The sequence below is a fragment of the Eurytemora carolleeae genome, unplaced genomic scaffold (assembly GCF_000591075.1).
Source record: "Eurytemora carolleeae unplaced genomic scaffold, Eaff_2.0 scaffold203, whole genome shotgun sequence".
NCBI lineage: Eukaryota > Metazoa > Arthropoda > Copepoda > Calanoida > Temoridae > Eurytemora > Eurytemora carolleeae.
The window spans coordinates 330,650-357,339 of NW_019396139.1; the positions used below are offsets into that span (position 1 = coordinate 330,650).

Sequence of the window (26,690 nt, forward strand, 5' to 3'; positions counted from 1 at the left end):
CCCCCCCCCCCCCCCCCCTCCCGCGAAAATATACACCCCTGGTGTAAACTCTGGCATATTCTGCTTCTTACTTACCTGACAATGTTCAACAAACTGATCATCCTTTCTTATCTTCTTCAAGCCAACCAAACTTTTCTTTCCTAAGTTATCAACGATGAAGATAAATATTTTTTACTGCGTTTTAAAAAGAAGGAAGAAAAGATTCAAGAATTACATAAGAATTTACAAAAAATTCATTTTTTTAGATTTAGGTGAAGAACGTGTTGTAATTTTAATTTAGACGCTACTTGTCTGGTGTTTTAACAACAAGGACACAATAGTCTCTCACAAGTGAACCCTTGTAATTTATCAATAAGATTTTAAGATAAGGACTTTTTAATATCAACAGGAAAATTATTTCAAGGGGGAGGAAAAGATACAAAAGAGAATCTTCAAAGATATTCAGATCTGACTCTGGGTACAAAATAATCAATAGCATTCCTAAGTCCTGGATTCAACCCTTTTTCAGACTCTTCAGACCAACATTTCCGACACATGATTCTTCCGTTAGAGGGACGCTAAGACCTGTTTTGTCGAAACGAGAAGTCGGGGGGGAATCTTTTATTCCGTCTGATATTAGACAGAAAACAACTTCAACCAAAGGGGCAAATGTTTATTTTTAGTTACAACTCATAAAGTGGTTCAGTTTGGCCGGTTATAGCGTCCCATATCATATTAGATTATCTCCAATCTTTAATGCCAAAATACGCACATAAATCTTGAAAAATGTAGCATTTTCTGCAAAAAAATTTCTTTTTTTCCTCATTAAATTTTTCAAAATGATTGTTTCTTTCTTTTTCTGAGTTGCCCCCAAATCGTTATTTAGACCCATTGGCATGGTCTAATTTGATGTGGGACACCCTGTAGGTAACAGATAACCTACACGACATTCTCCAATTTATCTAAATATAAGGTTACAAGTTCCTAACAGATAACCTACATGACATTCTCCAATTTATCTAAATATAAGGTTACAAGTTCCTAACAGATAACCTACACGACATTCTTCAATTTATCTAAATATAAGGTTACAAGTTCCTAACGTAGCAAGGTGAAACTTACCAAGTAAAAAACCATGTTTTTCTTCCCATGTACATTCAGTTTTCAACACTAGCAAAAGAAAATAAATATTTTGAAAAGCCAATTGATAAAATAAAATATATTTATTACTTATCAATGGTGAAATCAATGGTTTAAAAATAAAAACTTGGGGGGATAAAAATGCAACTTGCATTTTATTCATTCTTGAAAAAGTTTGGTAAAAATTCTGTGACAAATTGATATGATAATAATGCTTGATAATGCTTGATAATGCCTGTAATGATGAAATACGAATTGAATGTTTCAGTGCTTTACCTAAATCATCTAACATCTGTTCAACAAGAACAACTTTTTCATCCTCACTGAAAATATTTTTTTTTTTACAATTTTATCAAACTTGAAAGGACGGGCGACGGAATTAAATAATTTTATGGAAGATTTACAGCAGTACCCTTACAACCATATTCTAAGTAGCAATGAGAAATATATCTTTGTTTTTTAATTCTCATTTCTGTTGTATTAATTTGCAAGTCACTTCTATAGAGAAACCGCAGTTGAAAATACTCAATTTTAAGTAATAAATAAAAAATATGTGAAGTCATTCTTAATAAGACAAAGGTATCAAGTGTACCAAATTGTGAATCTGAAGATTCCTTAATTCATTATTATAAAATAGAAAATTCATCAAATTTTGTAAAAAACTATTTCATTTAATCTGCTTCTTTTCTAGCTTTCAGTACGGTCATCATATGAGTATAAGCCATGCGTCGGGTTCAGACATAAATGCACAGACAAGAGTTTAACAGAAAATCTGTTTGATATTCCTGCAGCTTTGGGAAAATAAAAGAAATTCTGAAAAATCATAAAATAAGAAAATAAAATATTTCAAAAAGAGAAAATATCTACCCAGTTGGGAAAAATCAAATTTGAAAGGTTTGGTTCTTAATTATTTTTACCTTTTTATTAATTCCTCAAACAAAAGTATTCCCTTATCTCGTTCTAAAATAATTGTAAAAATTTTGTAAAATTTAAATTTTTATAATAACCCAATCTTCAAAATAGTTCATATTCAATGTTATGAAAGAATATAAAATATTTAGAAATCAATTGGAATGGTAATATTTTAAAATGAACATAAATATTGGATCTAGTAATGTCAAATTAATAAAATTGATATTTATTGATTGATCAATGATCTTGATATTAATTTGTAACATTTGCTGAAAATTTTAAATTGGGTTTAAATAAATCAATTTTTAATTGGGTTTAAATAAATCAGTTTAGAATTAGGTTAAAATAAATCAATTAAGAATTGGGTTTAAATATATCAGTTTAGAATTAGGTTTAAATAAATCAAATTAGAAAATATTCTAGAAGAACAAACCTAGTTTAGAGGGAGAGACGAGAAGGGAAACTATACTTTCGGTCATTTGTTATTCTGAAGAAATATCATGTTAAATAATAATATAATATAATTTTATTCTTGAATAGAAACGTCATCAGAGCTGACAACTTTTGTGTTGGTTACTTTTAACCCTGATCCCATGTGATATTGATATCCACGGCGCGGTGGGCACTACGGGTAATTTTCTGGAGAACGATTTACGCCCCCCCCCCCCTAATATCGTATGACTTACAGCTCATATGTAACACATGGTTAAAGCTGGACGTGTGGCCAAAGCGTCCGTCCCCCTAGCCGTCCTAGCCGCAGCACTCGGCCACTACCGGTAATTTCCCACTGTAATCCTTTCCCCCCTCCCCGCCTATTAATTTTGTACCAAGAGCTCACATGCTATAACACATGTTCAAAATTGGATCTGCGGCCGCAGCGCCCGGCCCCCTAGCCTAGGTCCTAACATTTGCGCTCGGCGCCTAGCCTGAACAAGTCGCAGTGCTTGACCCAGAATTAGTCTTCACCTAACCTAAACATGAACTAAAACAACATAAATATTGTTAATTTTGTCGAAAAATAATAATTGTAAAAAATTTGTAGATGGGGGGGGGGCGGGAAGAATTGACCAAAAAAGTGTTCTCCAGGGCACTGCACCCCCCTTCCCAGAGATCGGCCCAGAAATTTTCTTAGCATAACCTGTATATCTGTAAATATAAAGTTGTAATCTCTTTTTGTCTGGTTGTTCATCCCCTCATAACTCAAGAACCCCTGTATCGAATTACATCAAATTTTGATTGGGAAGCTCGGGAGACCCACGGGAATGTTTTAGCTTGGTTTGGAGATTCTAAGTTGAGTATAAGTCGACTAAAATAACGAAAATTTAGTTTCCTGGTAAAATCGTTCAAGTGTGGGTAAACGGAGGGAGTAATTTTCAGTAACCTTGGCAGCGCTGGGTTCCCAACCTATTGAAAAATAATAAAAATTGTTTATAAAATTTTGTATAAAGATCCGGGATCATATATATAAAATAATAGGAGGAGAAGGTAGCATTGGGGACAAAAATCCATGTCTAACATATAAGATCCATGTATAAAATTGATAGGAGGGGGAGGGGGGGTCTAAAAATCGTTCTCGAGGAATATACCTAGACCCGCAGCACTCTGCCTAGAAATGTCCTGACGACCTATCCTAGCCATGAAATTATAAAAATAAATGTTTTTTTTTAGTTGAAAATAGTTTAATTCTTGGTCAATTACAAGATTGAAAGGAGGGGGGGGGGGGGGCAAACAACATTCTCTAGGACAGACCCAAAATATGTACCATTGCGAATTGCAAAGAAGCTCTTTATGTTGAAGTTCATATAAACAACATAAAAAATGACATTACAAAGTTTAAAAGCACCGAGTGTTCCATGAATATGTCAACTACATTACAATTAACGCTATCCGATCAATGAAGAATTTGCTTTAAAATTGATTGATTGATTAACGTTTATTTCTATGTGCATCCAAAGGCGAGCACCTTAAATGTAATTTTGCTTTAAAAACAACCAAATCTAAATCAATCAAAGAAAATAACAACACTTTGAGTGATCTGCTAGAATGCCGCAAATTATTCGCAAAAAAAGAAAAATAAACGTTTGTTTTATAGAATATCTAAAAAATTAGTTTAAGTCAACTTTTTCAAAAAAAACAAAATTTCCGATAGATTCAGTCACCTTAAATTCTACAAAAATTGAATTTAGTCTTAAAGATAAAATTAAAGAAAAATATATAATGACGACATTTGTAGAAGATACATCAATGAACCTACGTCTCTCAAATTTTATTTTTACTCGGTATGATTAAAGATTAAGTTAAAATTTATTATGTAGGATACAGGGTGTCCCACGAAACAAGACATTTAATAAACAGTTATTTTTAGTTAAACAAATCTTTTGCTTGATTATATTTTACTTTGAAATCAATTTTAATATGTACATGACTCCCATATAATATATTTATTGCTCTTTGGTATCCAACAACTGAGCAAATAATGGAAAAAGACATTCTAAACTATTCACCAACTGTCATGTTTCGTGGGACACCCTGTATGTCAAAATAATTGCTTGAGAAACAAATATTTTTTCTTTTGGTCTAATCGTATTAGATCAGATTGACACATAGGGCAGATCATAAAAATTCATTTTTGACAAAGACGACAAATCAGGGATATATTAAAACTACGGGGCATTATTCAGTGAAATTTGCGCATAATCGTAAAATAACATTAGTCAATAACCTAACCTTCTCATTCAGCAGTGTTTTTCATAACTTTGATGAAAATGTTGAATTAGAATATGTTATCAAAAGTATGGTTTGGCAGAAATGGATCGATTCTTAATTCGAACTCCACGAAGTGAACTCATTCAGTCTTCATCGTCATCTAAAAAGAAAAAGGTAAACAAGGAATATTAATAATAGGGTCTGTCCGAATGAACGATTTTTGGACCCCCGCCCCCCCTCCCCCCCTCCTATCAATTTTGTACATGACCATTAATTTTTCAGCAAATTTATTATTATTTATTTTTTTGTTATTTAGGGTTAGGTTAGGTTAAGACACTTTCTGGGTCGAGCGCTGCGGCAAGGATGGGCTAGGGGGCCGAGCGCTGCGGCCACGGGTTAGGCTAGTTAAGACACTTTCTGGGCCGAGCGCTGCGGCTAGGACAGGCTAAAGGGCCGAGCGCTGCGGCCACGGGTTAGGTTAAGTTAAGACACTTCCTGTCAGACCCATGTACCAAATTGATAGGAGGGGGGCATGGGGGGGGGGTCCAAAAATCGTTCTCTAGGAAATTACCTAATAATAATAATGTCATGTTTTATGAGTTTTGTTAAAGTATTTAAAACTGTCTGGTCAAGCTGAAGTGGTGTGAACTAATTTGTATTTTCACATTTTTTAAAGTTTCAAATTCCTTCAAAAAAAATCTTGTTTACATGTCATCTTAGTTTTGAAATACAGATTAAAAATAACATTTTGATATTATTAAAACTCGTAGATTTGACAGGATAAAAGGTTTGTTTTGTGAATCCTAATTTTATTAATTTGAGCCGCGTCTCAAATCCGCCAGACTGTTTTTAATTGAGCGCCGGCTGAAAACTTGAAACATTGAAGCATATTTGCGCCGCGTCTTAAATTTAAGCCGCGACTCAAATTCTTTAAATTCTGCCTCTGCATATATAGTTCTTGTGTGAAAATCACACTGGTTCAGCCTTCTTCTTTCAGCTGTAGTTCGTCCTAAAGTAATAGTTACGATACGATTTTACAGATGTAATCCCCATTTGACTCTCTGTTCGTTTGTCTGATCAGAACTAAGTAACCCCTCGACAGATTGGCCTCGAATTTTTATTGGGGACTTGGGAGAGCCACGGAAAAGTTCTTAGTTTGAGATTTTGAAATATTTAGTTAAGTTGGTCGACTTTTATACGAAAATTTAGTTTCCCGGTGAAATCGAACAAGTTCGGGAAAACGGCGGAAGAAGCTTTAAGTTCCCTGGGCAACGTTGGGTTCCCAAGCTAGTTTGTTATAAATTAAACCTATTTTTTTTAGTCCCGTTCTAGTCAGTCTACTATATCTTCACTACCTGGTGTTGTTGATATTAAAGATTTAACCATCAAAAAGGTAATTTATTTTGCAAATATAATACTACAAAGATTACCAAAAAACTTAAGAATAGGACTTCCTATTCTAGAGTTTTTTGGTTATCCCTGTACATAATACTTTTTTGTTCCAACAGTATTGTATTAGTATTCTTTAGATGAAAAACAATGGGTACGATTTCATGACATCTTCATTAGCTTATTATGATTTTATTTTTACCATATGTCATTTGTTTTAAAGTTTTAAATTGCCTCTAATAAGACTTTGTATATGCGACAGTTAATTCTTCTTTCCCTATGCATTACAATGTACCCACATTCTACATATTATTGTGGGACGTATAAGAGGGNAAGGAACACAGTTTCTCTTAAATAAACACCTTTCCCTGAGAAGAGACATTTTACCCTACAACTTTGTTATCATTTCATCTTCTTATCTAACCCGGAGAAGGGGGGAGGGTTGGCTTAGAATATATAATATAAAATAACAGTACACCTGTTTGTTAAATGTTTTTGGTTTGTAGATTGATTTTGTTTTATTTTAGAGGAAACTTGAGAGTTCTGATATATTTAGTAAGGAGAAGATTACTATTCTACAGGTGCGTATTATTTTGTGTATGTAACTATTAGGGTAAACCCCGAAAAGGTTGATGAAAAATACAAAATGTAACTAAGTGAAAAAGACAACTAGTTGCAAGTTTTAAAAGCTGAAAAAGAACTGTTTTTATTAATAAAAATCTCAATATAAAAATTAACTGGTTAATGTTTCTTGAGATTGGTTTAAAAACCTCTTAAAATAGATATGGGGTTAAATGGAAAGATGTGAGATCAACTCATGCGTTAACAGGCAACTTACCTGTTCTCCCTGCTCCAGTGATCTTTGTGAATAAAGAATAGTTTAAAAATGTCATATTGGTTATCATAAAGAAAGTAGAAGTTTTGAGCAAGACCACAAACTAGAACTTTTTTGAATTGATTTTGAATGTTGAAAAATGTGTGGTACGTACGTGTGTACGTATGTCCGTATATATTGGCTTCCCAGATCGCCAGTTCAAAATATTTGCTCAAATATAAGTAACAAATTTCATTTGTTGAAAATAAGAAATTTTCATTATAACAAAAAAGCAGAAAAAATCGAAAATTTTCATTTATAATTTAGACAAATGTATTTTATGTGGAATGAAGTATAATGTGGTTATATGAGAAACTTACAACGGTAACCTTTATGTGATTTTGTCGGACCACTGCTCCATCAAATCCTGATGATTTGGTAATGAAAAAGGGACCAGAGAGCTCAACCAACTCAATATAAGTTGAGGGCCTTGCATAATGCTAATTAGTACATCTATTCATTATCACAGAGAACTCAAGTTTAGCGGACTAAATAAATATGTATATATATATATATTCACTGGAAGCAGTAGAGTTCAGAAAACCTAAAATATGTATATATATATTCACTGGAAGCAGTAGAATTCAGAAAACTTAAAATAAATGAAATTTCAAGTGACTCTCAACAGAGCTTTTAAGGGTTCTGTCATTTATCAGCCATGTCAGGTTTTTTTAAAAATAAAGATGCACTCGAAATTACGTCTACAGTCCCTTTAATGTTTATTTAGGAGTTGGAGAAAAAGAATCCTAGTACTCAGGTTCTCATTGATACAGGGATAGGACGAACAGTCAGCAAGCTTAGAAAGGTAGTTTATTAAAATCAGTGCTTAGGATCCGGATCCGTTGGATCCGCAACATTTTGCCTTCCTGGATTAAGATGCAAGGCAAAATATTAACCAAAAACTGAAGAAAAAAATATCTTCTGCTCTCAAAACTCGATCTGAACTGTTGAAAAAATGTCTTTATCTCTGAATGGTTTTTCGAGTTGTTGCAAAAGAAAGAAAATAATACAAAAAATCTTCTTCTGTTAAAAATCAGTAAATCAGTAACCTAAATACGGATCAGGCTTTGGATCTGGATCCATTTTTTCCAGTGCGGATCCAGGTTCATGATTCGGATCTGCATCAAAATCAAATGGATCCTAAGCACTGATTTAATCTGTACAGTGGTGCTCATAAAACACCGCGTATTTGCTATTGTTATAAAGCAAATAGTGAAATGGGTCTGTGTACAAATCATTCATTGTTTTATGTTTATTAGACAAAATTATAACTTGGGTCTAACAGTTATTCTCATATTAAATAGTCTGGGGGGTTCATAACGGGACCTCTTTTTCAGATTTCTTTTCTTATAGTTCTTATATTTATTTATTCAGTTCAGTAGATCGAAAGGTGGCAATGAATACTTTGGAATTTTATGAGTTCATTATTTGCACAATTTTCACTCATCAACACTTCCAATTTTGAAAAGTGTTCAATTCTAACCTGTTTTTCCCATATTCTTTAGCAACAATCACTTTTAAAGAAACCACAATAGAAAAATTTGATTTTTTAAAGAGAAAAACATATTATTTTCTCTTGAGATGGCAGATACAGTTGTGAATCGGACATGACTCTCGTAAACTAAAGGGTTACTTGTAATTACGTCTACAGTCCCTTTAATGTTTATTTAGGAGTTGGAGAAAAAGAATCCTAGTACTCAGGTTCTCNTCATTGATACAGGGATAGGACGGACAGTCAGCAAGCTTAGAAAGGTAGTTTATTAAATTCAGTGCTTAGGATCCGGATCCGTTGAATCCGCAACATTTTGCCTTCCTGGATCCGGATGCAAGGCAAAATATCAACCAAAAAATGGAAAAAAAACATCTTTTGCTCTCAAAACTCGATCTGAAGTGTCTTTATCTCTGAATGGTTGTTGCATAAGAATGAAAATAATACAAAAATTCTTCTTCTGTTAAAAATCAGTAAAACTTAGAATTTTTTTTTGTCCAAGTGCGGATTCAGGATCATGACTCGGATCTGCATCAAAATCAAATGGATCCTAAGCACTGCTTTAATCAGTACAGTGTGATTGTTATAAAGCAAATAGTAGAACTGGTCTGTGTACAAATTATAATTCAATTTTTTTCGTTTATTGGACAAAATCATAACTTGAGTCTCATAGTCATTCTCATATCATATTGTTGTATATTTATTTATTTAGTTTAGTAGATCGAAAGGGGGCAATAAATACAATATATTTTGTGGGAAGTAGAAATTGTACGCGAGGTGGCTTGTACAGTGTACATAAATATATTTGGTGTGAAGTAGAACGTGTACGCGAGGCGGCTTGCACAGTGTACATAAATATATTTAGTGTGAAGTTGAAAGTGTACGCGAGGTGGCTTGTACTGTGTACATAAATATATTTAGTGTGAAGAAGGACGAATACGCGAGGCGGTTTGTACTGTGTACATAAATATATTTAGTGTGAAGAAGGACGTGTACGCGAGGTGGCTTGTACAGTGTACATAAATATATTTAGTGTGAAGAAGGAAGTGTACGCGAGGCGGCTTGTACAGTGTACATAAATATATTTAGTGTGAGGTAAAAAGTGTACGCGAGGCGGCTTGTACAGTGTACATAAATATATTTAGTGTGAAGAAGAAAGTGTACGCGAGGCGTCCTGTACAGTGTACATAAATATATTTAGTGTGAAGAAGAAAGTGTACGCGAGGGGCTTGTACAGTGTACATAAATATATTTAGTGTGAAGAAGAAAGTGTACGCGAGGCGGCTTGTACAGTGTACATAAATATATTTAGTGTGAAGAAGAAAGTGTACGTGAGGCAGCCTGTACAGTGTACAACAAATGGAAGCTGGTCCTAGAGAGAAGAGTGGAGCTTAGTTCAAACAAAATAATTGTTAAATCTGATCTGGTAATATATAGTATACAGTATACACCTCCAGAACCTCTACCAGGGATATGTATTAAATACTTTTATCCTCCCCCCCCTTTTTTTGTACTTTTTGAGCCAAAAAATTCATTTACTTACCCAAATCCATTGCAGCGGTAAGATAAGTTTTTTTTAATTTGTGCTTTGAGCGAACATTCCTGATAAAGGGGAGGGGGATGTTTTAAATATATTGTATTTCCCATACCTTCACCTAACCAATCCCCTTCTTATATTGTTGGGGGTGTGGGGGGTTTTATTAACCACAAAGAATGGCTCTTCATAATTTTATGATTGCTATACTGCATAATTGCTCGGTTTAATCTTTAAATAGTACAATGTAGGTTGGCTAATGTATTAAATTTTGTCAAAACGTTAATATAATCATAATAATCAAAATCATAATTGTAATCATAATCGTTTCATAATCATAGTTTTAATCTTATTTATGATCATGATCATAATTTTAATCTTATTTTTTATTCACAATCATGATTTCAATCCTATTTAGAATTATTAATAATTATCATTATTTTAATCTTATTTATAATCGTAATCATGATTTTAATCTTTTTTATAATCATAACCATAGTTTTATCTTATTTATGATCATAATCATAGTTTTAATCTTATTTATAATCACAATCATGATTTTAATCTTATTTATGATCATAATCATAGTATCTTATTTATAATCAAAATCATGATTTTAATCTTATTTATAATCATAATCATAGTTTTATCTTATTTATGATCATAATCATAGTTTTAATCTTATTTATAATCACAATCATGATTTTAATCTTATTTATGATCATAATCATAGTATCTTATTTATAATCAAAATCATGATTTTAATCTTATTTATAATCATAATCATAGTTTTAATCTTATTTATAATTATAATCATAGTTGTAATCTTATTTATAATCACAATCATGATTTTAATCTTATTTATGATCGTAATCATGATTTTAATCTTATTTATGATCATAATCATAGTTTTAATTATATTTCTAATCATAATGATGACTTTAATCTTATTTATGATCATAATCATTATTTAATATTATTTATAATCATAATAATAGTTTTAATCTTATTTATAATCATAATCATAGTTACAATCTTATTTATAATCATAATATCCAAGAAATTTTATTTGTTTTATTGTAAAGACCCAGTTTTGGTTTTTCATATACATTTACGTTTTCACTCAGAATGCAACATAGTAGACAGATCGCAATATTGGTTGGAGGATTGAATGTGAAGTATTTAAAGTTAAATCTTGACTTGTTGTGAGTAGAAAATATTTTAAAAGTTATTTTTTAACGAAATTTATTTATTTTTTTGCAAAGTTCCGAAATGATATTTTTGGAAGGTTTGAGGTTTGTATTTCTAAATAATCACTTTATGGGAAAATGTTGTTCTCCCGCCATCTTAAGAAGTAGTTAACCCCGTCACTCATAAAAAAAAAATAGTTTCTATCTTAATGGTTGCAATCCATCACACTATCCATTAAATGCATAGAGTTTATAAAACATTGCATATTTGCATATTTACATCAAAAACTTCAAACATTCAGTTTTTAGAATATTCCACTTTTCCATTGTTCTTTTTCACGTCTCATTTCATTGTCCGTTTATATTTAGGTTTCTTCCCTTTTTTCCCCAAACTTTTCCTTTTCTCTCCTCTTTTGATATTTTATAAATCCTCATGCTTACATTCCTATTCCCTTTTCCGTTCTAACAGTTTTTTATAAGATATTTTTTAATATCAACTGTTGTTTTTGTCTGTATATATAAAGTTGTGAAATATTGATTAGTTATTTTGAGGATTTATTAATGCGTAAACATTAAAATATACCAACTGGGATTTATTAAATTTTATTTCTTGGATTTATTGGTCATTTGTTGTCTTAATTTTTGCGCATAATCTCAGTGCAGGTGAAAACATTAAAAAAATTAATTTAAAACAAAAATTTAAGAAATGCTTAATCTTTTCAAATCATATTTGTTTGCAGTAAACTCTCGGTATAGACGAGTGTCCCGAAAAGTCGTCTTTGCTTTGAAGAATTCTGAGAACAAGAGTAAAACGTTCTCCTCTTCAGTAGAGATTAAACAACTAGTTGATCAACAGAACTAGCCGCAGGTACACCCTCATTCAAAATATATCCATGATTTNCATTTAGTTCTACCCCTTCATTTTGTTCTACCCTTCATTTTGTTGTACCCTTCATTTAGTCCTACCCTTTATTTTGTTCTACCCTTCATTTTGTACAATACTTCATTTTGTTCCACCCTTCATTTTGTTCTAAACCCTTCATTTAGTTCTACCCCTTCATTTTGTTCTACCCCTTCATTTTGTTCTACCCATCATTTTGTTGTACCCTTCATTTAGTCCTACCCTTCATTTAGGTCTACCCTTTATTTTGTACAATACTTCATTTTGTTCCACCCTTCATTTTGTTCTAAACCCTTCATTTAGTTCTACCTCTTCATTTTGTTCTACCCTTCATTTTGTTCTACCCTTCATTTATTCCTACCCTTTATTTTGATTTACCCTTCATTTAGGTCTACCCTTTATTTTGTACAATACTTCATTTTGTTCCACCCTTTATTTTTTTCTACCCTTCATTTAGTTCTACCCTTCATTTTGTTCTACTCTTTTATTTTGTGCTTCCCTTCATTTTGATTTACCCTTCATTTTGTTCTACCCTTTATTTTGACTACCCTTCATTTTGTTCTACCCTCCATTTTGTACTACTCTTTATTTTGTCCTACCTTTCATCTTGTCCCACCCTTCATTTTGTTCTACCGTTTAATTTGTTCTACCCTTTATTTTTTACTACCCTTTATTTTGTTTCATTCTATCCTTTTTTGTTCAAACCTTAATTTTGTTCTACTCTTCATTTAGTTCCACTATTTATTTAGTGCTTCCTTCATTTTGATTTACCCTTCATTTTGTTCTACCATTCATTTTGTTCTACCCTTCATTTTGTTCTACTCTTTTATTTTGTCCTACCCTTCATCTTGTCCCACTTTCATTTTGTTCTACCCTTTAATTTGTTCTACCTTTTTTCCCTACCCTTTATTTTGTTTCATTCTATCCTTTTTTGTTCAACCCTTAATTTTTTTCTACTCTTCAATTAGTTCTACCCTTCATTTTGTTCTACCCTTCACTTTGTTCTACCCTCCATTTTGTTCTACCCTTCATTTTGTTCTACCGTTCATTTTGTTCTACATTTCATTTTGTTCTACCCTTCATTTTTTCCTACCCTTCATTTTGTCCAATACTTATTTTGTCCTACCCTTCATTTTGTTCTCCCCTTTATTTTGTTCTAACCTTAATTTTGTTCCACTCTTCATTTTGTTCTACCCTTCACTTTTTAAACGCTTTATTTTGTCCTACCCTTCATTTTGTGCTACACTACATTTTGTTCTACCCTTCATTTTTTAACGCTTTATTTTGTTCTACCCTTCATTTTGTGCTACACTACATATTGGGATACACTTCATTTTGTTCTACCCCTCATTTTGTTCTTCACTTCATTTTGTTCTACCCTTAATTTTGTCAGAAGATTTTTAAATTTTAAGATTTTATAAACTGAGTGATGACGTATGTTGTACGTCTTTATTACTGGAATTGAGTGTATTTTGTTTCAAGTATATCATATACGGCCTCTTCCTAGCAAACTAGACTAGACATATAAAGATTGTGTTGCCAATCTTTGGCTTATACAGGGTGTCCCAATAAACATTGGAATAAATAAATAAATAAAATCGTCTTATTTTTTCGGTAGTTGATGTTAAGGTGTCCCAGAATACCAAAATTTATTGATTTTCAATATGCTTCGTATTTTATCCCATTCATAAGTCATCTGAGCACAAAAATACAAAAAAAATGATGTTCTGACAGGGTTAGCTAAAATTTATTTATTATTAGCTAACTTTCAGATAGGGTTAGCGAAAGTCGGGTTATTCTTAGCTGATTATGGTTAACCAAAATTTTTTTATTCTAAGCTAACTTTCAGATAGGGTTTGTTAGTTTTAGGTTATTTTTAGCTGATGTTTAGATAGGGTTAGCTAAAATTAAGTTATTCTAAGCTACTTCAAAGTTCTAATAGAGTTAGCTAAAATTTGTTTATTCTTAGCTAACTTTCAGATATGGTTAGTTAAAGTCGGGTTATTCTTCTCAGGGTTAACTAAAATTTGTTTATTCTAAGCTAACTTTCAGATAGTGTTAGCTTAAAATTGTTTAATCTTAGCTAACTTTCGGATAGGGTTAGCTAAAGTCGAGTTATTCTTAGCTTATGATCAGGCAGGGTTTACAAAAATCAGTTTATTCTATGCTAAATTTCAGAAATGGATCATTATTTAATAATTTATTATTAGTAGCTTTGCCGTAAAAAAATTTTAATTCACCATATTTTCAATTTTCAAGCTTACATAAAGCTGAAATAGTGGTTTTCCTTTTGGCACACCTTTTTGATGATGACAAAATATTCTTCAAAAAAAGATTCTATATATGAGCTTTTTAAAATTGTCGGAGATATTAAACTTTTGTTGTTATTCAATAAATTGGAATCTGGACAAATTTAATTTTGATGGGTGAAAAAATGGTAGCCCACGTTTTGTAAATCCCATAGACTAGTAGTTTTTCATGTTAATTGGTTTAACTAGTATACGCCAAAATTTTGTGAACGTTATACTGCCCTGTGGAACGAAGAAGATAAAGAAGTCCTCATTTAATGCCCATGTTTATTTGGACACCCTGTATCACAGTTCCCCCCCCCCTTTTATTAAAACTTTTTAAACCATGCGGTCTGATTTTATGAATAACGAGAAGTGGTTAAACTAAGTATGATTAGCACATAGATCTGGGCTGCTAAAGAAAAGTTCCATTAATTTCAAGACTGGGTTGACTTCAAAGTGTCGCAGCGCCTTGTCCTTTGATTTTATCTTAACTAACTCACTTACACTTATATTGTAATTGTTGACAATATTGACTTGTACCACGTAGTAAAACAGAAGCACTTGTTCTTTAGTTCTTAGTTCTTAAGTTCTAATAAAGTAATTGGCAAAACTCGCATCGGTTTTTGCGTGACAGTTTGCAACCTTTGGATCACTATGCTAGTTAATCTTGACCACACTTAGGAAGGAGTATACCTATCTCGCACAACCGGTTTACATTTGAATATCGGAGCTGGGCCAACCTTTGCGGTCTTAGTTTGGACTGTACCACCAATTTACTATTGCTAAAGCGGCAGACCTGTGTGCTATCCGCACAAGTAAAACTACCCATCGGTATAAATATATATGTAGACTAATTGGGTAGGCGAGGCCATCCAGTTTATTTCTCCATCATCTTTGTTAAGAATATCTTAGTTATGTCAGGGTTCAATCCCGTAAAAGATCTTGTATTTCAAATGTCATAAAATAGAATGATAAAGCTGTTAGAAGATAAGAATTAAAGTAGACTAGGTAGGTTCAGTTCTTGAGAAGATAACGAAACATTGAGTTCCAACTTGATTGAAGGGTTGACAGCGATTATTATTATTATTATTATTATTATTATTATTATTATTATTATATTATTTTTACTAGAACAGTTTAAATTTAGTTTTTACTCTTCTCATTTTAAGCCTTCTTCCTTTATCTTTATTTAGTTCAATGTTATCATTAAAAAATTGTAAAATTAAGAATTTTGAGATTAATAGATAAAAACAAAAATTAATACTGATGACTTGATCAACTGGAAATAAGTGCTGATATTTTTAGTCACAAGGACATTCTCTTTTTGGCAAATAATTACAAAATTACCTTCATTTTCTTTCTAGAAATTCTTTTAACGAAGTCGTCAATTTTTGTTAACACACATTTTAGCGATTAAATGTTAAAGGGACTGTCTTTGTATTTTCACGATTTACTTGAAAAATGTTTAATTCTGATAATTTCCTCTAATGTTTATGCACCGGAAATACTTAACGGACCACAACTGAAAATAAAAAGGTTTGAATGAGATCAACATTCAACATGGATGTCTTGTTCATTTTTGATCAGATCGAGCTTTTAAGGGTACCGTTGTGAATCAGACATGCCTCTGTTTTTAAACGGAGAGTCGCTTGTCATTTCGGCTTCAGTCTAACGAGGTTATAGTGTATAGATGATGTACTGCGTACGCTAATCTTTATTATTTGTAAAGGCCGGGAACTATATCGAGAGCGCACGGCATATTTGATAATTATTATAAGGAGATTCTGGCCTAACCTATTGTTATATCATTATTAGTAAACAGTTGTTAATGAACAGTACAGCTAACTAAGCACTATATCTTTAGTCCCTTAAAGAATTGATAATAATACTATAAATTGATTAGGAAAAGAATGAATCAGCTGAACACAGTTCAATGGAGAACTTCTGTCTAGTAGCATGGACTTAGAAAATCAGGTAGTATCTAGATTATTCAACTACATTTCATCTTAATCATTTTTCAAGAAGATGTCTTTACATGTTTAAAACCAAAAAAGAAATATTTCTTTAAGAGTTGCTCACATGCCATTTTAACGATTGTTTGTCTGGTTTGTTAGAATATTCATTATTACTAATTGACGTCAGAAATGTCTCTTCAGTGTTCACATGAACCAATTAGTTTTTGTTGTATAGTGAATTATAACTCCGTCATGTCACGTCATGAAGTTCTCTATTTCACACAATATTATTTTCTTATTGTCATGTAACACAAATACCAATAAATGATTCACACAAAGCAGAATACAACGAGGGACTACCTATCGGCAGAATTGGCTGAAATGTACAAGGTGTCCCAATAAACATGGCAAGATTATTTTTATATCGTCTTTGTAAATGATTTTTTGATTAAGTTTGGCAATACCAACATGGACAAAGTTGTAGGTATTTCGTCTGCTTGAGTTAAGATTTTGTTCATGTTTTGATTGCATACCGTTGTACTTAGTAAAATGAGAAATTACCGTATTCAACCACAGTACAATTGTTCTCCTTCACTGTTTATCTTGCAGAAATGTTAAAGAACATCACAAAACGTTTTAATGAATAAAAGAAGGCTCTATCCTTCACATAGAATATACCCTATCAGACGTAACTTAATATTAACCTTTAAAACTAGGTAGTACAACTCTTAACTAAGGCGCTTTTGAATTAATCTCCTAATCCGCATTTACATTGGCCTATTGGGACACCCTGTATAATATATATAATCAATGATATTGGATTTGTGGGATTGACAAAATACAGTAGTATTTATTTATTTGTCAACAATTCATCCTTTTAACTTGATATATTCATTTTTCAATTGCGTATTTTTCCAAACCATTTATTTCATCTATTGTTGTAATTTTTATCTTCAATTTAGGATTACCTCGTGAAACCAAGATTAAAGAAACTCAGCGGCGAAGATTTAAAGGTGGGGATTAATTCTCACAAGCTTTGTAAAATCAAATATGTTTTTAAAAAATTGTCTTATTATATTTTGAAAGTGAAAGATTCTTGACTCTACTTGCCTTTAAATCAAAAAAAAAGTTTTTCTAAGATTCACATCTTTAACAACAAAAAAACAGTTTGTGTTTGGTTGATATTTTTCCACTTGCCATTTGTTACTTCCAACATTCAATTTATTTGTAAGTGCACTCTCACCTTAGAATTTAATTTTTGATTATTATTAATTTTTATTTCTATTCCAGGGGTCGGAGGAGAGTTGTGAGGAGTTAATTTCTAGAAAGAAAATGAAGGTAATTTTGTAACTTATTAATTTTGTAATTTTGTAATTTTGTAATTTTGTTGAAAATTCAAACCCCAAACTTCAGTATTGAAAGAACAAGAAATCACAGGAAAGATTTTGATCTTTTTTTATTTATATTTTAGGTCTTAGATATTTTCTTAAAAGGCGGTTTCCCAAGGACGATAATAATATAATAATTTCCAAAGTGGCAATTTCCAAGGGGCAATTGCCCAATTGTGCAATTTCTCAAGCGACTATGACAGACTTGGGTAATTGCCGCTTGGGAAATTGCACAGTTGGGAAGTTTTCACTTTTGAAAATACCCTGGGCAAGTTGCCTATTGGTTAACATCGATATTAATTTTCCCTAAATATAAAACATCTTGCAAACAAATTGTTCAACAATTACTGGAAATAATAAATAGTCTTATCGTTGATCAGTCAAAGGTTTAAAGGGTACCTTTGTCAATCAAATATACTACTCTTTTAATGCAAACATCATGTTTTACATACACTAAACAGATTAGTTCCGTCAATTTAAATTTTCCAATCTTGGATTTAACCAAAACTAAGACGGGTTAAAAATATTTAAAAAATAATCATGAATTATTTCTCAGATTTTCGGAAAAGGGGACTTTGGTGGGTTCGGAACTTAAAGGGCCTGTAAGCGTACTTTTAAATGATCCTGCAAACAAAGATAGGATTGTCCGATTTGAAACCTTTATTTGAAAAAAAATGTGTAAGCTAATGTCGTTTTTCTGACTCAATAAGTGTTTAATTCTGTGAATTTTTCCAGTTATTCTCACAAACAGGAGATGCGCAAGTTACTTTTACATCGAAACACGAATGAAAATAAACCAAAACATGCGTATCCTTTTCATGCTTTATCAGACAAAGCTTTAAAGGGTAATTGTGTAAATCGTGCTTTACCATCTTTGCATGAAAGATCCCTTAAATTTACGCTTAAATTCCCTTTAAAAGAAAATAAACAAGTTCTCCATAAAGTAATTTTCTTAATTTATGCCAGGTGAAGAGAAAGTGGGAAGTTTTCCCTGGAAAAAATACATTTTTTTGTAACGGTAGACTAGTGATGGGCAGACAGGTTAGTCTTCATTATCAAACCCTGGCAGAAATGGTAGACTAGTGATGGGCAGACAGGTTAGTCTTCATTATCAAACCCTGGCAGAAATGGTAGACTAGTGATGGGCAGACAGGTTAGTCTTCATTATCAAACCCTGGCAGAAATGGTAGACTAGTGATGGGCAGACAGGTTAGTCTTCATTTTCAAACCCTGGCAGAAACGGTAGACTAGTGATGGGCAGACAGGTTAGTCTTCATTTTCAAACCCTGGCAGGAATGAAAAATTCTACATTAACTTGTTCCAGAAAAAAGAGAGGGGTTGAAGAAAGAAGGAAAATATGATTTTTTTCAGCATAAAATATATAATTCAGGAATTCGTGAAGGATGGGGGGCTTAATTTTTTATCTTTTTTCCGTAGGGGCACAGCCCCACTCGAGACCAAATACGTCTTGTCCAACTAGAGTTGATTTATTCATTGGTTGGTTCGTTAATTGCTTAGTTTATTAAGCATCAACTTGCAAGTTTTTACATTTTTTAAAATGTTTTTTTTTCAAAAATACGTTCATGAAAAATATAAATCTTTTCATTGATAATGATTATTGTTAAGGCTGGTATATTCTATGTGACCATATTTCTTGTTGTGGGAACTTCAACGCTCTTCTTCGCTGTGGATTGCCCTTATCTAGCAACTGAGATAACTCCAGGTACAAAAACATAACACAACGGATTTTATATATCACAGTTCATCTAAACCAATAGCACGTCTTCATTAAAGTTAATATTATGTTAATTACTCTAAAACTTTTCTCCTAGCTAATAAATGATTTTTCATGACTTTAAAAAGTTTAGTAAATCTATTCTCCTGAGTCTGAAACTAAAGAACGAAAAGTTTTGACTTAAATTTGAAGTTCATGGTTAAATGCCACTTCTGACTTAATTTAAACCTAAACTTTAACCGTGAGGTTAAATATTTAAACTCGTGGTTAAATATTTAACTCGCCAAAATCGACGAGTTAAAATAAAAAACAGCTGATTACCGAATACCGATACTTACGTAATAATTCTCCGTAAATCCTTTTCTCTGATTGGTTCAGATTTTTCCCAGGAAATTCAAATTTAAAATTGAGAAAGTTTAATATTTAAGTAGCTATTCATTATTTTACAGAACTTTTAACCTCGAACTTAAAATTCGCGCATTCTTTAGTTTTAGACTCAGGTTGTATCCTATTTATTTAAAAATTATAACTAAAAAACTCTGAAATAAGAAGACGACTTTTAGAATCAAGTTTTAACTTTTAAAAGTTTAATGAGCATGATGCACAGCAATTGTGCAGTTTGAATCGACCTCTTACACTTAAGTATTGTTATAATTTCGTCTTTCTATTCCACTGTAAAATACAGTGTGTTCCACAGCATATTAGATATAGTCTATAACTTTAAGTTAAGATTTAAGGGACTATCAGAATTTTTTTTAATGAATCTACAAAAATGTACAAGGCTAATATACAAATTTTCTTGCAGAAATGCCAATTTTTTGCGTATTTTGTGCATTGTGCGTATTTTGGAGTTAAAGCCCGGAGATCCAATATGACAGGAACGCTCTGTAGTTTGTTTCTTATACCATTCTTAATCTTTCATATTTTAGCTATTCCTGTAGTAGCGGGGGTTCTTTTTATATTTGTACTCTCTAACCTTCTAAAAACATCTCTCTCCGACCCTGGAATTATTCCTAGGTAAGATTTATTAAGTTTTTGTAATCAAAGGCGGGCCCCCCTGGAAAATTTGGGGGACGTTCCCTTCCCTGGAAAAAATAGAGCACAAGAAGAGAGAGCAGGCACCTTCTAGTACTCAAGTTTTGATTATGAAGAATAGATTAAAAAAAGATTTTCACTCCATGTGATTTTTTTATCAAATCCAAATCTTGCTTGCACACTTTCCACCTTCCACCCCCCAGCTGGTTTTAACATAAAATTAACCAAATTCCAGGAGGGGGAAATTCTTCGTGTAGAAGAATTCAATTATTCTAAGCTCACATGTTGATATTAGCTGTTTTAGTAAGAACTTATTTATACCAGAAAAAAAGAAGAAAGTAGACAAGAAAGTTAAATTAGATAAACTTTGGCATGTTCATTATTTGGTATATATCCATTATCCAACGACATATGAGAACCTGATTTACTAATAAAATTATCGGATGATCTAAAATAAGATTTCGGTATTATCAGCTATTGCTTGTCTGTCTGTCTGTTCGCTTGACTGTCTGTTTGTTACTAATAAACGTCAAATTGGCTGAACCGATCGGGCCCAAATTTTGTCTGGTTCCTCACATGACCCCAGGAAAGATGAAAAATAAAAATTGAAAAAAAATTTGAAAAATTGTTGTTATTTTTCGTTGAAAATGCGCCAATCTGAAAAAAAAAATTAAATGGCCGACTTTCAGAGAAACAGTTTAAAGCTAAAATTATAAAAGCCTAGTTTATTAATAAAATAGCAGCATTAATAGCTCATTTCAAAAATACTTTGTGGAATTATCCGCTGATCTTAAAGAAAATTATAGAATAATTAGCTGCTCGTTTATAAAATGGCGGCATTATCAGCTGATTTTTCAGGGCATCTCTGGCAGAGGCGGAATATATTGAGAGAGAAATAGAACAGCCAGGGGTTGGTTCAGCCTACAGACCTCCCCCTAGAACTAAAGAGATACAGGTAGCTTAAGGCATTTAAAAACTTACAGTAATTATCAAGATATTTTCCTCAAAATCATGAATCAAAATAAAATTTAGTTCTTATGACGAAAACAAAAACGTTTGAATTTCTGAAGATTTGGTACGAAAATGAAAAAAAAACCTGATATTTAAAGATGTTTAACCAAGTCAATTTTAAACCGAAAATTTCTAGATTTCCGTATTTCTGTATTTATGTTTTTAGTTAAACCTTTTTGACTGATTTTCTGTGAAAAAAGTTATACTATTTACTATTTACTATTAAAAGTTATACTTTATACTATTTAGTTTAAAAATGTTAAATTAATCCTGTATTTTTTCACTTTCAATATATTTTAATTCACTTTTTTACTGACGGTTATTCTGTAAAATTTTTGAAAAGATTTTATAAAATTAAATATTTAGGAATTCGCTGATAATTTCTTAAATAATTTTTTTAAATGGTTTAGTGGCTCAGGCCAGAGACAGCTGGCCAGTGACAAGTGACCACTGATTAATCAATGAATTGTGAACTCACCAATTGACTGAAAGAAAATATGTGGCATTTGTCCCATCACTGTATGATTATCGGTTATTATTGATTGATAAATTGCATTTTGAATTAATTGCTTATAATTGATTAGATGCGTGATGGATTTTTTTACTGTTTGATTGATTGATTGATTAATTGATTACACTGCACTACCCTGCATGCAGCAAAACTACAATACAATACTATTTAGAAAAAATTGTTGATTGATTGATTGATTGAATGATTGATTGAATGATTGATTGTAGGTGAAGGGACAGCCAATGAAATTAAAATACTGCTTCACATGCAAAATATTTAGACCACCTAGGTAAGTTATTAGTTCTTCTATTAATGTAATCCTTTTGACAAACAATTTCTAAAGTTTTTAAATTTTATTTTTAGGGCTTCTCACTGTTCAATTTGTGATAACTGTGTGGAAAGATTTGACCATCATTGCCCTTGGGTTGGCAATTGCGTAGGTAATACTTGGGTTTGTAATTGCGTAGGTAATACTTGGGTTTGTAATTGTGTAGGTAATACTTAGGTTTCTAATTGCGTAGGTAATACTGTGGTTGGTAATTGCGTCTGGTACTTGGGTTGGTAATTGCGTAGGTAATACTTGGGTTGGCAATTGCGTCGGAAATACTTGGTTTGACAGTTACGTGGTAAATACTTTGGTTGGCAATTGCGTAGGTATTACTTGAGTTACAATTGCGTAGTTTAAACTTTGGTTGACAATTGCGTAGGTACAACTTGGGTCAAAATTGCGTAGGTCATATTTAGATTGGCAATTTGCAACTGCGTATGTTATACAATTGCAAATTAAATTAAGAAAGTGACGTTAATAGGCAACTTGTGATTTGATAGAGTAAATTGTTTAAGGGCGCCAATAATTCAATAATTTATAACAATGATTTTTCATTGAGAAAAATTTACTTCTCAAATTAAAAAAGATATTTTAATTTTTTATTTGTCTAAAATATGCATCATAATTGGAATTTACTATTTGAGACAAATGCCATTTTTTCCTACATTGTCTTGATTTTGGAAACGATTTTTGAAAATTTCATTTGCAATTGTAATATTAATTTTCTCATTAGGGAAACGTAACTACAGATATTTCTACCTTTTCCTTGTGTCTCTCTCCTTTCATTGTGTTTTCATCTTCACCTGCTCTCTCACACACCTAGTTCTCAGATCAAAGGAGATCAATCCGGAAAAGGTAAGATTGATCAATCGATCGGATTGATGAGATTGATCATTTTAAGATAAAGTTTCGATTTAAGAATAGAGGCCGGCGTTTGCAGAGATATTTTTTTGATTAAAGAATTTTTCTAACTAAATTGATTTCCTAAAAAATGAGGGAGAGGAGATTTCCTGAAATAATGTTTCCTTTATTAATGAGAAAGGATGAATATTGAAAAATAGGGTAAAATATGCTCAAATGCTGATAGATGAGGGATTTCCTGATAAATGCTAAAAGAGGGGAGAGATTTCATACTGAATGATGGCAGGGGGATTAATTGACAGATGAAAGCAGGAGGATTTATTGACAAATGAGGCAGGGGGATTAGTTGACAAATGAAGGCCGGAGGCTTTATTGACTACATGAGGCAAGGGGATTTATTGACAAATGAGTGCAGAGGGATTTTTTGACAAATGATGGCAGGAGGATTTATTGACAAATGATGGCAAGAGGATTTATTGACAAATGATGGCAGGATGATTTTTTGACAAATGATGGCAGGAGGATTTATTGACAAATGATGGCAGGAGGATTTATTGACAAATGATGGCAGGAGGATTTATTGACAAATGATGGCAGGAGGATTTATTGACAAATGAAGGAAGGGGGATTTATTGACAAATGAAGGCAGGATGATTTATTGACAAATAGAGCAGAGGGATTTATTGACAAATGAGGGCAGAGGGATTTATTGACAAATGAGGGCAGAGGGATTTATTGACCAATAAGGGCAGTGGATTTTATTGACAAATGAGGGCATGGGATTTATTGACAAATAGAGCAGAGGGATTAATTGACAAATGAGGGCAGAGGGATTTATTGACAAATGAGGGCAGAGGGATTTATTGACAAATAAGGGCAGTGGATTTTATTGACAAATGAGGGCATGTGATTTATTGACAAATAAGGGGAGGGGGATCTATTGAGAAATGAGGGTAGGGGGATTATTTGCCAAGTGAGGGTGGAATGGGTGTATTAAACTTGGATATCTTCTGTATTTACTGTTCTCAGCAGTTTATGAGGAAAGGATATTTCTTCCATTGAAAGATAATGGCGAACAATATATTTTATTGGAGCTCGTTAAATATGTGATCATATACTTTACATTCAACCAGATACAGGGGGATTGGCGGGACCAGGGGGAGGGGGAAGGTTTATTTCAAAACGTTAACTTTATAAAGTTGACATTTAACAGAAAACTTCTTAAATAATTAAAAATACGAGAAACACTGTTGAACGAGTAAAATTGTTCTATGATTATTGTATTCTGTACTTAGCGCGGGGGAGACTTTTCTAACTTAATTATTACACATTTTATTTTGATACAGTCATAATCAGAAAGACCCGGAATCATGCAGAGATTTACATAAAAATCTCTGGCAATTTTAAATGCTCAAAAAAGGCAGACCACATTTTGGAAATGGCAGAACTAGGACTATTTTGTGATTATCGTTTCATCAATCATATTTGTAAAAATAGATTGTAAAGTAGTCTCATTAATTGTAAATTAATTCCGGGTCTTTCTGAAGTTTTTTCTTAATAAAAATTTAACTACCATTTACCACCCCTACTTGTGCAAAGGTCAAATTATATTTTTCCTTTGCCAAGAAGAAATGTGACGTCATGAAGAGAAGTTTAGGGATGGGGGGTGGGGGGTTGATATGTTAATTGTTTTTTTTTTCATATTCTAATTTCTGAATAATTTATTTTTCATATTTAGTCTCAGTTCCTTGAAGCTATCCGAGATACCCCTGCTTCTGTTATAGTCTGCGTAATCTGTTTTCTCAGTATTTGGTCAATAATAGGACTAGCAGGTCATTATACAATAATAGGACTATCAGGTTCTTATACAATAATAGGACTAGCAGGTTCTTATACAATAATAGGACTAGCCGGTTATACAATAATAAGACTAGCAGGTTATACAATAGTAGGACTAGCAGGTTATACAATAATAGGACTAGCAGGTCATTATACAAGAACAGGACTAGCAGGTTATACAATAGTAGGACTAGCAGATTATACAATAATAGGACTAGCAGGTTATACAATAATAGGACTACCAGGTTATACAATAATAGGACTAGCAGGTTCTTATACAACAATAGGACTAGCAGGTTCTACAATAATAGGACTAGCAGGTTATACAATAATAGGACTAGCCGGTTATACAATAATAGGACTAGCAGGTTATACAATAATAGGACTAGCAGGTTATACAATTATTGGACTACCAGGTTATACAATAATAGGACTAGCAGGTTCTACAATAATAGGACTAGCAGGTTATACAATAATAGGACTACCAGGTTATACAATTATAGGACTACCATGTTATACAATTATAGGACTAGCAGGTTATACAATTATAGGACTAGCAGGTTATACAATAATAGGACTAACAGGTTATACAATTATAGGACTACCAGGTTATACAATTATAGGGCTAGCAGGTTTTAAGAATTTACCAGTAACAATGAATTTACTTTATTGCTGAAGAGTCCAAACGCTGTGCACTTCAAACAATTTCAGGTTTAATGACTTGAAAATTTAGTTCTAACAATTTAGCAAATATTAAAAATCCCTGTGGAGTCGTTTTTAAGAAATCAAGTGAATTGACCAGTGATGATGATGATAGTTCAGAAAAAAAGGCTAAACAGATTTGGGGTTTATCTACAATCTCCAGAAAACTTCTGAGTCAAACGTCTTTTTTAGAGCATCCCCGATTAGAAAACGCACACTTTAAACATTTGACTGAACAAGGATATCGGATATATTCCTTATTAATCTACTGAAACTTTTTTGCTTAACACTTTGTTTGAAACCTATTATATATTTAAGAAATATCAACAGTTACTTTCTTAAAGTGGCAGATTTAATAAGAATTTACTGCTGAATGTTTGAAAACGCTTTTAACTCAAAGCAATCGATTTACGTAATTAGCAGATAAGCTGTTTGAGTTCAGACTGTTTACGATGAATAATATTTTTTATTATTTTTAGGATTTCACACCTACCTCACCTCAAATAATCTTACCACAAACGAAGATATTAAGGAATTTCAGTTTTTAATATAAAATTATTTGCAACCAATATAAATGTACCTAAATTAAAGTTGGAAAACAAAAACGAAACTGAGGTAGTTAAACTATATCTAGCTAGTTGAACTACCCGATGGCGGTCTGGGTTCTCCAAACTGGGGGGGGAGGGCTTTCAGATCTCTCTCCTGATACTTCTGATACTACTCTTTACTCGCAAATTCTAAACTTTGGCCATTCAATTCTTTCCAGTTTTTTTCTTCTTAAAATTTTATTTTTAAACTGATCTTAGGGTTCTTTTTCAAACAAGAGAAATTCTTCCAACTTTAACCCATACAGGTAATACATTCTTACACTAAGAATTAATATTATTGAAATTATCATTCATAATTTTATAATAATATCA

At 32.2% G+C, this 26,690-nt stretch overlaps 2 protein-coding genes across 3 annotated transcripts in view; one reads left to right on the forward strand and one right to left on the reverse strand.

Moving 5' to 3' along the window:
* The window catches only part of LOC111696105 (uncharacterized), an 18,724-nt gene extending 16,198 nt beyond the window's left edge, over window positions 1-2,526 (reverse strand). For both annotated transcript variants that reach the window (XM_023465646.1, XM_023465645.1), the window contains exons 1-5: window positions 2,465-2,526; window positions 2,037-2,079; window positions 1,396-1,442; window positions 1,102-1,149; window positions 76-140 (exon numbers count right to left, since the gene is read on the reverse strand). In XM_023465646.1, the coding sequence (XP_023321414.1) occupies window positions 76-140; window positions 1,102-1,149; window positions 1,396-1,442; window positions 2,037-2,079; window positions 2,465-2,510 (249 nt within the window). In that variant the 5' untranslated portion in view covers window positions 2,511-2,526. The remainder of the gene's footprint in view (window positions 1-75; window positions 141-1,101; window positions 1,150-1,395; window positions 1,443-2,036; window positions 2,080-2,464) is intronic.
* A 2,192-nt stretch (window positions 2,527-4,718) lies between these two features.
* LOC111696113 (probable palmitoyltransferase ZDHHC14) lies at window positions 4,719-26,627 on the forward strand. The gene is made up of 19 exons (XM_023465654.1): window positions 4,719-4,911; window positions 6,059-6,130; window positions 6,654-6,707; window positions 7,728-7,805; window positions 9,802-9,915; window positions 11,954-12,081; window positions 16,309-16,379; window positions 17,323-17,373; window positions 17,651-17,698; window positions 18,715-18,789; window positions 19,375-19,471; window positions 20,413-20,500; window positions 21,377-21,473; window positions 22,268-22,329; window positions 22,404-22,480; window positions 23,102-23,223; window positions 24,968-25,061; window positions 26,250-26,302; window positions 26,577-26,627. The coding sequence occupies exons 7-19, from the start codon at window positions 16,362-16,364 to the stop codon at window positions 26,625-26,627; spliced, it is 933 nt and encodes a 310-aa protein (XP_023321422.1). The 5' UTR covers window positions 4,719-4,911; window positions 6,059-6,130; window positions 6,654-6,707; window positions 7,728-7,805; window positions 9,802-9,915; window positions 11,954-12,081; window positions 16,309-16,361.
* Window positions 26,628-26,690: the final 63 nt, after the last annotated feature.

Coding starts and splice junctions, on each gene's coding strand:
- LOC111696113 (XM_023465654.1), top strand. Junction 18,790..19,374: donor GACTAGTGATGGGCAGACAG/GTTAGTCTTCAT, acceptor ATTATTGTTAAG/GCTGGTATATTCTATGTGAC. Junction 22,481..23,101: donor TTGGGTTGGCAATTGCGTAG/GTAATACTTGGG, acceptor TTTTCTCATTAG/GGAAACGTAACTACAGATAT.